The sequence below is a fragment of the Budorcas taxicolor genome, chromosome 13, assembly GCF_023091745.1.
Source record: "Budorcas taxicolor isolate Tak-1 chromosome 13, Takin1.1, whole genome shotgun sequence".
Taxonomy (NCBI): Eukaryota; Metazoa; Chordata; class Mammalia; order Artiodactyla; family Bovidae; genus Budorcas; species Budorcas taxicolor.
This window is the reverse complement of record NC_068922.1, coordinates 38,755,237-38,769,269: the sequence shown is the minus strand read 5'-3', so window position 1 is coordinate 38,769,269 and position 14,033 is coordinate 38,755,237. Positions and strand designations below refer to the sequence as shown.

Sequence of the window (14,033 nt, the reverse complement as noted above, 5' to 3'; positions counted from 1 at the left end):
CATTTTCTTTTCTTTTTTAAGGATAAGTCAGGTGTAATAGCACCAAGAATAGAATATCTGTATGACATATAATTTTCTCATAAGCTTAATTTTTGGAATAGGTGATAGGAGTTACTTAACATGACTGTTCATTTTGTACAAAAAGGTACCTGCAGTATGTATGGTTACAGAGGATCAACACAAGTCATCTTTGTGATGTTGGATCAGTTCAACATTTTGACTAGGTTGGTACACATAAAATATAAATGAATAAGGTTGGTAGGCTGCATCAATGTCCCTACTCTGGTTATGAAATTATACTTTACTCAAGTTTTGCAACAGTTTACCATCAGAAGAAACAGCATGATTTCTTGCCACTGCCTGTGACTCTACAATTATCTCAATACTATTTTTCAATGAATAGAAAGGATATGGTAAAATCTATGCCTTCTCCCAACCCCGACCATCAGCCCTCCTAAAAGACAACAACCCTTACCAGTTTCACGTGCATAGGAGTTAAAAGGGGCTTCCCAGTTGGCACTAGTGGTAAAGAATCCGCCTGCCAATGCAGGAGACAGAGGTTGAATCCCTGGGTCGGGAGGATCCTCTGGAGGAGGAGATGACAACCCACTCCAGTATTCCTGCCTGGAAAATTCCATGGACAGAGGAGCCTCACGGGCTACAGTCCAGACATGAGTGAGCCACGAGCACACACACTGGAGAGAAAAGGGGGAAGGCAGGAAGGGAGGAGAGGAAGGAGGGAGGAGACTCGAGGCAGCTTCGGATGGTCCTGCAATGTATCAGAATCAACTGCCAGCTCTTTGGCACAACTGGCCTTGAGTATAGGAGTGTTTCTGCTGAACAGCCCCCCTACACACACAACCGCCACCTCCTCCCCCATTGGATTGCTGGGAATAGCCAGGTTTTTGTCCTTAGGACAGGACACCAGGGGCCTCTCCTCTGGGGAATCTGACCGCCCCCCGATAAAGATCTAAAACTAGGAGCACTGTCCAGGGACACAGCCAGTCAGGTCACCTTACACAGGCACCATCAGCAGACCCTCCCCACCATGTGCATGGTTCCCAGCCTTCTTGTTAATGGGGCTCACTTAAATATGAGCAGAGGCCACAGATCCCTTGACATAAGAAGAAAGCACCTAATAGGGAAAACAACAACAAACAGACAAGAGCAACTTGGAGAAAGAGAGTTCATTCAAAGAAAAGAAAACCACAGACTACTATTAATATACTTAGGGATATAAGAGATGATACTGTATTGATGAAGCAGAACAGGATGGTACTAAAAATAACTTGCAGAGGAAAAAAGAGCCCTTGGAAGGTAAAAATATGACAGCAGAAATAAAAAGCCTGGCATAAGAATTAGAGGGAAAAAAAAAAGATTTAGAGGGTATGGTTAAGAAAACCTACAGAAATTAGAACAGAAGGATGAGAAAAAAATAGGAGAGAAGACATAAGAAAATCAGAAGATCAATGCAGGAAGTCAAACACCCAATAATACATAATCCAGAAAGAGTAAGCAGAGAACTTAGGGTTGTTGTTCAATCGCTCAGTCACGCCAGGCTTCCCTGACCATGACCAACTCCTGGAGCTTATTTAAACTCACGTCCATACAGTCAGTGATGCCATCCAATCATCTCATTCTCTGTCGTCCCCTTCTCCTCCTGCCTTCAATCTTTCCCAGCATCAGGGTCTTTCCCAATGAGTCAGTTCTTTGTATCAGGTGGCCAAAGTATTAGAGTTTCAGCTTCAGCATCAGTCCTTCCAATGAATATTCAGGACTGATTTCCTTTAGGATTGACTTGTTTGATCTCCTTGCAGTCCAAGGGACTCTCAAGAGTCTCCTCCAGCATCACTATCTGAAGCATCAATTCTTCGGCACTCAGTCTTCTTTATGATCCAACTCTCACACCCATACGTGACTACTGGAAAAACCATAGCTTTGACTACACAGACCTTTGTCAGCAAAGTGATGTCTCTGCTTTTTAATACACTGTCTAGGTTTATCATAGCTTTCCTTCTAAGGAGCATCTTTTAATTTCATGGCTGCAGTCACCATCCTCCGCGATTTTAGAACCCAAGGAAGTTAAGGTAGAGGAAATGACCAAGACAAGTTCCCAGACCTAATGGACATAAGCTTCCAGGATAAAAGAACCAGGTGAATGTACCCAAGAAGATACATGATCTGCAACAGCCATATAACTGTGATACAACTGCACATCAGGAACAAAGCAATGAGCACACATGCTTTTAGAGAGGGAGAAAACAATTAAAACAATTAAAAACTAAGACAGCATCAAACTTCTCAGAGGCAACACCGGAGGCTAGAAGAGCTAAGCCTACAAGATTCCAAAGAAAACATGCTCCAACCTAAACCCTGATCCAGTCTAACAATCTTCTAAGCGTGGGGGTAGAATTAACATATTGTCAAGCCCACGTCTCAAACCTTTGTTTTGATTCCCACACCCCTGTCTTAGGGGCCCCTGTGAGTGTGGGATTCCAAAAATGCATACCAAAAATGAAGAAATAAATCAAGAAAGATACCTATGTGTGTTCCAGGAAAAAGGGCTTTCAACATAAGGAAAGCTGGAGGGGGAAAAACAAACAAACAAACACATGGAGGCTGAAGCTGAAGAAAGATGTCAAGATGACAGCTGGGCAGCAGATTTAACAAGCCACCTGTCCAGATTAGAACGGGCAGAAGAATCTGGAAAAGACTTCTTCCAAAAGAGTGCTGGACAGAATATCTGCACATGAGGGCTTCCCCGGTGGCTCAGATGGTAAAGAATCTGCCTGCAATGCAGGAGACCCAGGTTCACTCCCTGGGTCAGGAAGATCCCCTGGAGAAGGGAATGGCTACCTACGCCAGTATGCTTGCCTGGAGAATCCATGGACAGGGGAGCCTGACGGGCTACAGTCCATGGGGTTGTAAAGAGTCAGACATAACTGGGCAACTAACACTTTCATACTCTGGGCACATGAGGAGGAAATGAAGGCAACCAGAGGAAACTCTGGGCTTCAGTCAATGGTGAAGGCTTAGAATACCAAGCCACCAAATATTAAGTCATGTTCAGAACAGAAAAATGAAGCCCAGTGTATCTCACAGCTTAGCCACCAAGAGCACTGAGGTGGTTGCAATAAGAACCTGACCTGATTGCAGCCAGTGGTGCCCAGTGTTGCCTGCAATGTAGACCCATCTGCCTCTCTTTAGAAAAATCCCAATGCCCAAGCTACACCCTAGGGCATTATATCACAATCCCCAGCCGGTAGGACCCAGATGCAAGGTTTAAAGTTCCCTAGTGATTACAACATGCGCAGAAGACTGAGACGCACAGAACTCAGCAAAGGTGCAATTCCAACCCTCACGCAAACCCTCACAGACCTTTACCTGAAGCTGCTGCTGCTGCTGCTAAGTCGCTTCAGTCGTGTCCGACTCTGTGCGACCCGATAGACGGCAGCCCACCAGGCTCCTCTGTCTCTGGGATTCTCCAGGCAGGAATACTGGAGTGGGTTGCCATTTCCTTCTCCAATGCAGGAAAGTGAAAAGCGAAAGTGAAGTCGCGCAGTCGTGCCCGACTCTTAGCGACCCCATGGCCTGGAGCCTACCAGGCTCCTCCACCCATGGGATTTTCCAGGCAAGAGTACTGGAGTGGGATGCCATTCCCTTCTCCGTTATCTGAAGCAGCTACTCATAATCTTGACTTTCAACCACCCACTATATATCCACCTAGGTGTCCTACCAGTAATCAAAGTCAAACTGTCCCAAAATGAGCATTTCATGTTCTTTCTTAAAAATGACACTGTGTGTGTGTGTGTGTGTGTTCAGTCACTCAGTCATGTCTGACTCTTTGTGACCCCATGGACTATATCCTGCTAGGCTCCTCTGTCCATGGGATTTCCTAAGCAAGAATATTGGAGTGGGTTGCCATTTCCTCCTCCAGGGGATCTTCCCAACCCAGAGATCGAACTGGCATCTCCTGCATTGCCGGCAGATTCTTTCCCACTGAGCCACTGAGGAAACCCGATTAAAATGACACCAGTAGTAACTTAAAATAGAGTTACCATATGACCCAGCAATCTCCTTCCTGGGCATGTATCTGGAGAAAACTCTGATCTGAAAAGGTGCATGCACTCTAATGTTCACAGGAGCACTAGTAAACAGTAGTCAAGCATGGAAACAATCTAATGTCCATCAAGAGTTGGATGGATAAAGAAGATGTGGTCCATATACACAACGGGGTAAAAAAGAATGAAAATCAGCCATAGAAAAGGAAATCACGCCATTTCCAGCAACATGCGTGGACCTAGAGATTGTCGTAATAAGTCAGACAGATAAAGACAAATAGCATATGATATCACTTAAATGTGGACTCTAAAAACGTGATAACAAATGAACTTACTTACAAAACAGAAACAGATTCACAGACATAAAAAACAATTTATGGTTACCAAAGGGGAGGATAAATTAGAAGTATGGGATTATCATACTTACATATAAAATAAACAACAGGGACCTACTGTTTAGCATGGGGAACTATATTCATTATCTTATAATAAACTCTAATGGAAAAGAATCTGAGGAAGAATATAGAGAGACTAGTGCTAGTGACTCCCTGATGTCCAGCAGGGCACCCCGTCTCCTGGTCCCCATGCTCATCCCCATGACCTTTGTTCTAATCTCAAAGTCCTGCTCAAGAAACCCACTTGTTACTTCCTGTCCTTCCCAAGTTCAGATTCCAATGCATGTCACGAATGTGAAAATGACTTCTGCCAAGGCCAAACAATGCAGAAGCACACAGGGGAAAAGGAAAAGGAAAATACAAAGTTGCAACATGAAACTCCCTGGAAGTAGGTCAGTGATGAGCTTACTCTATTTGTTCACCCTCTCTCAGAAAAGAAGAGTGATTGACAAGCAAGAATGCTGGCTGGATCTCATGATTTAAATCCGCAAGTTGTAGGGGATTCCCTGGTGACTCAGTGGTAAAGAATTCACCTGCCAATGCAAGGGACACAGGTTCCAGCCCCAGTCCAGGAAGACCCCACATGCCATGGAGCACCTAAGCCTGTGCGCCACAACTACTGAGCCCCCGAGTCCCAGAGCCTGTGCACTGCACCTAGAGAGTAGCCCCCAAGCGCTGCAACTAGAGAAAAGCCTGCACCGTGACGAAGCAGCAGCACAACCACAACTAAACAAATGAAATAAATTTAAATTAGCAACCTGGATGGGTTTGGGCATGCTCCAGAAGGGACAGGGGCCTCTCCCCTGTTCCCCTGAACTCTCACCTAATCCCTACACTCTGGAGTTCCCAGGGTCAGGGCCAACCTGTTCTGTGGTCACAGGTGGGTCCAGACAAGTTGCATTTCTATCCACATCTCAAATACTTTGCATTGCCATTCTCATCCTACCTCCCCACTTTCCGCACATCGACTCATTAAAAGACAGAGGCTTCACAGGAGGTCTGTGCCTAGCACCCTCTCAGTCTGCTGCAGCCTCACCCCATTCTGGGCACCATGGCACATCCTCACTTGCCACAAACGAGAGAAGCAGTCTCCTCTGCATCTTTGGCAACACTTCGCTTTCATTTTTGCTGGTCTGATACTATAAAATGGTAACTCGTCATCTTACAATTTAGGTTTTCCAGTTACTATCAAGGCTGAGGATTTTTACTTGTGTCAACTGGCCATTTGCAAATGTTTTTGCTTGCTTGTTTGTTTTGTGAACTGCCTTCCCATTTCTTTTACCCATTTTTCTGTACATTTGTGTTTTTGTCCTCTCTTGACCAACCTAACTCCTTTATTTTCCAGGTTCCAGCATCTCCCACCCTAGACCAAGACCTCTTCCACGTCATGCTGTATTTCTCATTTGTCTCTCAAAATTCTTGAAAATCAGTTGTTCAATGTGTCTCTTCCCACAAAAGTCAGAGCATCATGAGGATACCGTGAGTATCCATCTCAGACACTGCTGTCACCGCAGCAACGAGCAAAAGCCTGCCACATGTTTCCAGAGAGAAGGAACGAACATCCCTGTGTTTTACACCAGTCGGATCCAGGTAGAAACTCACTCAAGGGATACTGTTGAAGGGAGTTTCATAAAGGACCATTTACAGAGGTGGGGGCAAGGTTGGGAAGACCAGGGAAGTGAGTGAAGTCCCTAGGACTTGCAACAATGAAAAGCATCACCCAGCTCAGGGATGAGGATGAAGAGAGAACAGGTGTAGACAGACAGAGACCTCACAGCAGGAGGGAGACTGGGAGATGCCATCCAAATCTGAAACATCACAACTCCATAGTTTGAACTGCCAGAATGGTGCCCATCACCGCTTCATGTATAGGAAATCTCCTTCCACTGAATCCTCAATACTTAATTCTCAGATCGCACAAGATGGGACCATGTGTAACACCACTGCAAATGAGAAAATAAAACCATTGCCAAATAAGCTCTACAGAAACTGAACGCTGGAAGAGGCCAGAAAAACTCAAATTCCCTTCCTGGCAGGACTACCCATTTGCTCTGCGACTTCAGGGACATTTTCTGAACCCTCACAGACCCCGGTTCCTCCAGGATAAATGTCTGTGTCCTTTTATCCCCCCTCCAAAACTATTCTGCTCAAGAAAGGGAAATCTTCTGAAGGAAAAAGAGAGTTGCCAAAAGCCTATCCTATCAGCCAACTTCCACCAGGCCTTGGAATCCTCTGCAAATGGCTGGTTTTGCAATTCTTTGGGCTTTGCCAACCCTCCAGGGTAAAAAAAAAAAAAAAAATCATCCCACAAGGATTCAGGACTCACAAGGGGAGGAAATCTTTGAGAAAAATCTGGGTTGATGAGCAGCTAAGAAAAGCCAGGAGGAAGGAGACACATCTATATATGTTTAGGCAGAAAATAGAAAAGGTTGAAAAGGAATGTTTTTCTAAAATACTGCTTCTATGAAAGCAACCTTCTGTTACTCCTTCACTCCCCAGTCGACTGGAAAAGACAGCGTGGCTCCTGCTTTCCATTCGCGTCCTCTGAGGCCGGGGCTACAGCTCTGATGCGAGCGGCTTCAGTTCAAGTCCTGCCACTGAATGAAGTGCCTCTGATGGAGGCACCCACCTTTCTCAGGTCAGGGTGAGTCCAGGCAAAACAGGTGACAACATCAAATTTGCTGGGTTGAAGGCAGAATTAGAAATCATGAAAACTAGTGTGTGCCTGTAAGCTGGGCTCTGACGTAGTCGCTGGGTTTCATCACAGGCACTGTCGCTCAGACACTGAAACAGCCTCCACACCGAACAAATGCCTTTTGAGCATCTACCCTGGGTAGGGTGATGGGGTGACAAAGGTGAGAAAAGTCCCTGACCTCCTGGGAGCTTAGACTCTGGTGAAAAGGAGATGTCATAATGAATACATAATCAAGTCATAACAAAATACATAATTGCCAACTGCAAGAACTGCTACAAAGGGAAGGCAGAGTGTGTTCAGAGAGCAAACTGGGGATCCAGTCTGGCCAGGAAGGTCTTGGTCCTGGAAGTGAAGGGTGAAGGCTAAACTGTAGAGAGGTGACAATGTGACCTGCGTGTGCTATGGGTCTGGGGTCAGGTCTATGGAGCAGAAGGAAGGCCTGAGCGGTGATGCCCAGCCAGGGGAGAGGGAAGAGTCTGATGAGAGTCCAGCCAGCCTCCACCCCTGGGAATCTACAGGAGGGACTGAAAGGTCACGATCAGGGCCCTCCGAGGGATGGGAAGCCACAAAGCTCTGCCACTGAAATGTGCAGCTCAAGTCCCACTGCGGCCACTCTTCACATGCCATCTCTGGACCCCCAACCAGGAAGACAAGCAGCAGTGTTTCCGTGACTGGGTGATCTATCAATAGAAATTGTAAACACACTCATACAGATACACACATACATATGCACACATATATACATCCATACACACATACATACATATGCATACACATATATACTCATGCATATATGCATACACCCATATATACACAATGCATACATGTATACATGCATGTACACACAGATGTTCACACCTATACGTACATATACATGGGCTTCCCAGGTGGTGCTAGTGGTAAAGAACCCACCTGCCAATACAGGAGACATAAGAGATGTGGGTTTGATCACTGATCGGGAAGATTCCCTGGAGGAGGGCATGGCAACCCACTCCAGTATTCTTGCCTGGAGAATCCCATGGACAGAGGAGCCTGGGGGGCTACAGGCCATAAGGTTGCAGAGTCAGACACAACTAAAGCAAATTAAGCATGCATGCACACACACAGCAACACACACACACATACTCATATAAACATACACACACATATACATACTCATGCACATACATAAACACACTAATACATATACACAGACACATACACACATATACATATACATTACACACACATATACCACACTACACATATATACATAATCACACACATATATACACACATGTATGTATGCATGTGTGTACATGTCACATGTATGTATTATCTGCCTTTACCATCTTGGGAAATATATACAATCACTCCTAAGCCATCATCCCTTTGGATCCTGTTTTTTTCCAAAGACAACCACAACAGCACCTCCCATCACACATGCCCACCTTTCTATATGTCCTGACACTCCTCCATTGAGTAAGTGGTTCCATCTGTGTCCCCTCTCTGTGACCGCAGGTTGACATCTGTCACTTCCCTGATCAACAGAAAACAGTGGCAGTGGTACACACAACACCTGAGGCTGACACATGAAAAGGCCAGGCACATCCACCTCGTTCTCCTGGACCCCAGCTGCCATGTTCTGGGGAAGCTCAGACAAAGACACGTGGAGAGGCCACATGTAGATGTCCTGGGTGACAGCCCAGCTGAGGGCCCAGCCAACAGCTGGCATCAGCACCTCACGTGGGAATGATGCTGCCTCCAGACGACTTAGGCCCAGCTGTCAAGTCACCCAGTCCTTCAATGTCTCCATCTGAGACCCCAACGTAGCCGAGCAGAGGCCAGCCCTCCCCACCAGGCCCTGCCTAAGTCACTGCCACAAAGAATCCTTGAGTAAGAACATAAAGGAGTCATTTCACACCATGATTTTGGAGTGATCTCTTATGCGGCAACAGTAACCAAGCCGGAGAGTAGCTCCAAGTTTATACGTATCTATAATTTTCCTTAATCACCATTCACCACCCTACGAATCTCAGAGAGCCGATGTCTTCAACCACTCCCTCCAAAGGACCTCTAGACTTTGTCCACACCACTTTTGGAAAAGGAGGACCAGGTTCCTGACTCCAAATAAAAATTAAACAGTTTCAAATCACTCAACATATACAAAGTAATCCATTCAGACTGCAAAAAAAAGAAAAGAAAAAGAAAAAGAAAATCCACCTTAGCAAATTGGAGCCCTTAGCAAATTGGCTGTGAAAACATCAAAATGAGATCTTCACCGGCAACAAGTAAATAGAGCACCTTGGGCTTTCCTTCTGCACCGACCCCTGGAGGCTCAAGCATCTGCAAAGAGTGCGCACAACTTGAATGAAGCAACGCGTAGAAAGGGTACTCGGCCCAGGGCCTGGCACTGAGAACATGCCAAATTCCAGTTAACATTATTACTGCTTTTGTTGTTGTGAGAATTAACATTTCCCTTTACTCCAGTGTTAATTCTTCCTGACTTAAGCCTAACAATGCTCCTGTCCTATCTGAGGAGAGAATCTATACTGAGTTTGGTTAGGGGTTCCTAAAAGGAGTCTCCGATTCCATACATCAGAAATGTTATTTATATGATACACCTGCCGCACACCTCTATTTGGTTTGGTAGAAGAACTGTCCTTTTTATTGGAAAAAAAAGAAAAATCAACATGTGTTAGAAAACAGGCTTCTGAGAAGTTACACTTAATCACTGCATGGTTTTCAAGGTGAATAAATAGAAGTATCACCTTTGATCATTATGAAGGTACCACTCCCCATGTGGTTATATAAATATTACAAAGCTGCACTACAGAGTGGCACAAATACGGGGGGACAGAGATGGGATCAAAGAGCCAGGTCACCTCAGGTTCATTTCTTCCTCTGTTCCTCAACTGCTGTGTGACTGTAAGTGAATTGCTTGGCCTCTCTAAGTCAGAGTGTCTTCAAAACAAGGCTACATTCCAAACTTTTTATTCATACTGAAAGGACCCTCAAGCAGAGAAGCTCCTAAGTTAGTAAAAGTCACTATTCAGATGGTTAGGTATGCTGAATGGCAATCCCTTAAGCAAAATAATCACTTGCAGATTCACACATGTTAATTAGTATCTTAAAAATCATTTCAAAAAACCTCGGCCTTGAGCAATCTTGCTGTGCATCATGTAATGAAATTATCAATATCTAGTGGAAGAAAAGGTGATTTGAGACAGAATTACAACTTGCATGCCATCCAGGGGGCTCAATGGCACACGCTCCCCTCCCACTGACATGTCACTGTTGTCTTAAGTTGCTGGGGTGGGGGTCTTCTCAAGCCCCACATTTATGGGAGGGGGTATAGAGGAGGTGAAAAGGCAGGAGAGAGACCAATCAGGGGAAGGATGGAGGATAGGGCTGTATACTGGACCCAAACCTGAGTCCCTAGCAGGGACACTTCTGTCCATCCCCAAATGACATCTAGTCACCTAGCTTCAAGTCTGCAGAGTGTCTGACACCCGCTTCCTCCGAACATCCCAGCTTTCCCTGGGCCCAGGATGCTCCCTGCCACTGATGGATTTAACCATCTGGGTCACATTCTCCATCGAGAAAAAAATGTCTTTTTCCACCTGGAAAGTGGTAGGAAGTCTATGGCCTGAGAGCCCTGACCTCTAGGAAGATGGGCGGTGTGTAACTGAGTTGAAATGGCCCTTTCGATAGTATGGACTGGCTTTACACTTGTCTAAGCCGCGATGATGAAAAGGGGGTTAATGAAAACCCTCTTCCTGAGACAAGGCCAGGAACTGCTTCTGGCAGGTCAGAGTCTGCCCTTGGAGAGAGGTCCGGCCTCTCTCACTGGGCACTGTCCACTTTCCGATGTCAGTCCCCATGGCCAGACAGTCTAGGATCCTGGAGAAACACAGAGAACCAGGAGTCTCCAGGGCTCCACTGAGGACCTGGACGGGCTCTCTCCTATTACCATATATGCTGAAGTCTGCTAAGACCTGAACCAAAACCCACCATCCACTTTCCCCACCAGGCAGGAGCACAATCAATTGGGGAAGGTCTCTTTTTTTTAACCTTTTGTACCCTTAAGTATATTTGAGCATCACTATCCAAATGCCTTCCTTCTGCACTTCATAACCCCTTGTATTGGAGCTCCGTGGATCTTAACACCAAAGCATGTATCTGTCACTGTTTTCCCTCCCGAGTATTTCTGTATCTATTTTCCCACCAAGCGTGCCACTGGGGGAGCCGGGATAGAAAACTGCTTTATAAGAGCTATTCTTCCAAGCCTTTCCTCCGTTTCTCTGACAGCTGCACACCCAAGGTCCAAACTCTTTCCCGTGAACAACTGTGCTGAGCACAATTCTTCAGCAGATCTATTTCAGCTCAAGAAAGGCCGAGGGCAAACATAAGACAGAAGTTGTGTGCCGGGAGGGCGCACGGCAGGGCACCCTGAAAGTAAGGTACAGACCATCGGCGGTCCCGTCTAACGGCTTCATCCCGCGTTGCAAGTCTGCAAAAGGGATCCGTGTTCCCAGCGAGGGGCCAGTGAAGGACAACCAGTCCCAGCGAGGGACCAGTGGAGGAGAACCAGTCGCAAAATCTAGCCGGGGCGGGGCGGGGGTGGGGGCAACACTTTTTTCCTATCATTAGTTCCCGGGCACCTGTTCTACAACGAGGGGGATGGAGCTTCCGAGGAAACAGGCGGTCCATCCTGCCTGTTCTGTTCGGAGCACTAACTGTGTCCACGGGTCAACCAGCCCTCTCCCTGCCCTCCCTCCACAGGCCAAGGACTTGCACGGGTGGTCACGCGCGCAGGGGCAGAAGCTCACCAGGACAACTTCATTACTGCCCACGGGGGACCTGTTTAGGGCAAGAGTCCCCACTGCTGCCTCCCTCAGTCCCTCCAGCTCGTGGCAGGAAGCGGGGCAGAGCCGGGAGGCACAGGTGACGGTTCCCAGGGCAGCCAGGCGCCCAGCGTGCCGGCCACGGTCCTACCCCCGCCCCGTGCCCGCGCGCACGGTCCTCGCCTCCCGGGCCCCTCCGCCCGGGGCAGGGGGCGTCCCCGGGCCTGGACGCCCCGCGCCGCCGCCGGAGCCGCAGCGCCCACTCGGGGCGAGCGGCGAGCACTCACCGTCGTGGTCCCGCATGCTCGACAGCGACCAGAGCAGCAGCGCCACCAGGGCCAGGAAGCAGACCTGGCTCAGAAGAAGGTCCCTCCGGCAGCTCCGGCGGCGCTCACGCTCCTCCAGGTCGGGCGACTGCATCCTCTCCGCGCGGCAGGGCAGCGACCCCGGCGGGGTCCCCGGAGGGCGGCGGCCGCTCCGATCGCCGGCGGCCGCAGCGCGGCTGGTGGCGGGAGGCAGCTCCGCGTGCGGCGGCGGCGCGTCCTCGCTGCGCTCCCGCCCGGCGGCCGCCGCCGCCGCCTCTCCTTCCTCCTGGCGGCCGCCGCGGTTCTCCCGATCTCCGTCCTCGTCGTCGCTCAGTCCCTCCTCCTCGTCGTCGTCGTCGTCGTCGTCGTCGTCGCCGCCGGCCCGTGCCGCCGCCTCCCGGCGCTCGGGGTCCCCGTCCTCCTCGCGCGCCACGGCTCCCACGCTCGGCGTCCGCGCTCGGCCTCGGGCGGCGGCGCGGCGGGGGCGGCGGGGGCGGCCGGGAGGCGGGGGCGGCGGCGGCCGAGGAGGAGGAGCGGGGAGGACCGGCGGGAGGAGGGCCCGCCGCGGGCCAACTCGGCCGGCGGGCGAGGCCACCCGGGGCTGCTCCGGCCTCGCCGGCGGCGGGAGCGCGTCGCGGGGCCGTCCGCCTACTCCATGGTCCTCGCGCGGGGCCGGGACCGAGCCGGGGCCGGGGCCGGGCCGAGCGCGCCGGGAGCTCGGGGCGAGGCGGGAGGCGGCAGCCGGCGGCGGCGCGGCGGCTCGGGCGCGGGCGCGGGCTGGGGGCAGCGGCGGGGACGCGGCGGCGCTGGCCAGCCCGGCGGAGAGGGGGCGCGTGGGGAGGAGACTGAGCCGGGGAGGGAGCCCCGCGCGCGGTCCTGCGCTCGTGCCGGCGCGGGAGGGCCCCCTCTTGGGACACACGCGCCGCCGGAAGGCTGATCTCCGGGGGAGAAAGGGTTCGCCCGAAACTTTTTGAGGAGCGGAGGGCCTCTCCCGCCCCCTCCCCGCCCTGTGCCCGGAGAGGGGCGCCGCAAGTGCGCTTGGTTGCGCTCGCCGGGCCGCCGGGCTCGCTTCCTCCCGCGGGCCTCCTGGGTTTCCCTCCGCCCCCTTGTGGGGATCCCCGTGCGCCCGGCTCAGGACCTGAAACAGGACTCCCCCAGGCTCTGTGGCTCGCTGGGGGTGTCCTGGCTCCCTCCTCTGGCCCGGGCTCACACTTCACTCGGGATAGTCCTGTACCAAGCCTCCAGGGCTGTGGCCGAGGGAAGAGGGTCAGGGCGGCGCGAGAGCCGCCGGCCAACCCCGGGACGAGGCTCCTGGCCTTCCTGTCGCCGAGAGCAGTCAGGGTGCCCCCCATCCTGAGGTCAGAGCCCTAATCCTGGCACTCCCCAGCCTCCTCTTGTGCTCCAGCCCGCACCTGCACCCTTGCAGATGTCGTTTAGCGAGGACACCTGGTGGTCTCAGGTACAGCCACCCTCCCTCCTGGGGTTTCCAGCTTCCCCAGTGCCTGGTGCCTCCCTTGGGCTGAGGCTAGGATGGCGGATCTAGCCCCAGAAGGAGATGCCTCTATGGTGGGGCTGAAAACAGAAGTGAAGTGAAGTGAAAGTCGCTCAGTCGTATCAGACTCTTTGCGACTCCATGGACAGCGCAGTCCCTGGAATTCTCCTGGCCAGAACACTGGAGTGGGTAGCCTTTCCCTTCTCCAGGGGATCTTCCCAACCCAGGGACTGAGCCCAGGTCTCCCGCACTGCAGACG

The 14,033-nt window shown here is 50.4% G+C and overlaps 1 protein-coding gene across 1 annotated transcript in view; it reads right to left on the bottom strand.

The window, feature by feature from the left end:
• The window catches only part of SLC24A3 (solute carrier family 24 member 3), a 423,377-nt gene extending 409,743 nt beyond the window's left edge, over window positions 1-13,634 (bottom strand). The window contains exons 1-3 of the mRNA XM_052650424.1: window positions 13,517-13,634; window positions 12,853-13,215; window positions 12,265-12,744 (exon numbers count right to left, since the gene is read on the bottom strand). Of these exons, the coding sequence (XP_052506384.1) occupies window positions 12,265-12,744; window positions 12,853-13,215; window positions 13,517-13,634 (961 nt within the window). The remainder of the gene's footprint in view (window positions 1-12,264; window positions 12,745-12,852; window positions 13,216-13,516) is intronic.
• Between the last annotated feature and the right edge of the window lie 399 nt (window positions 13,635-14,033).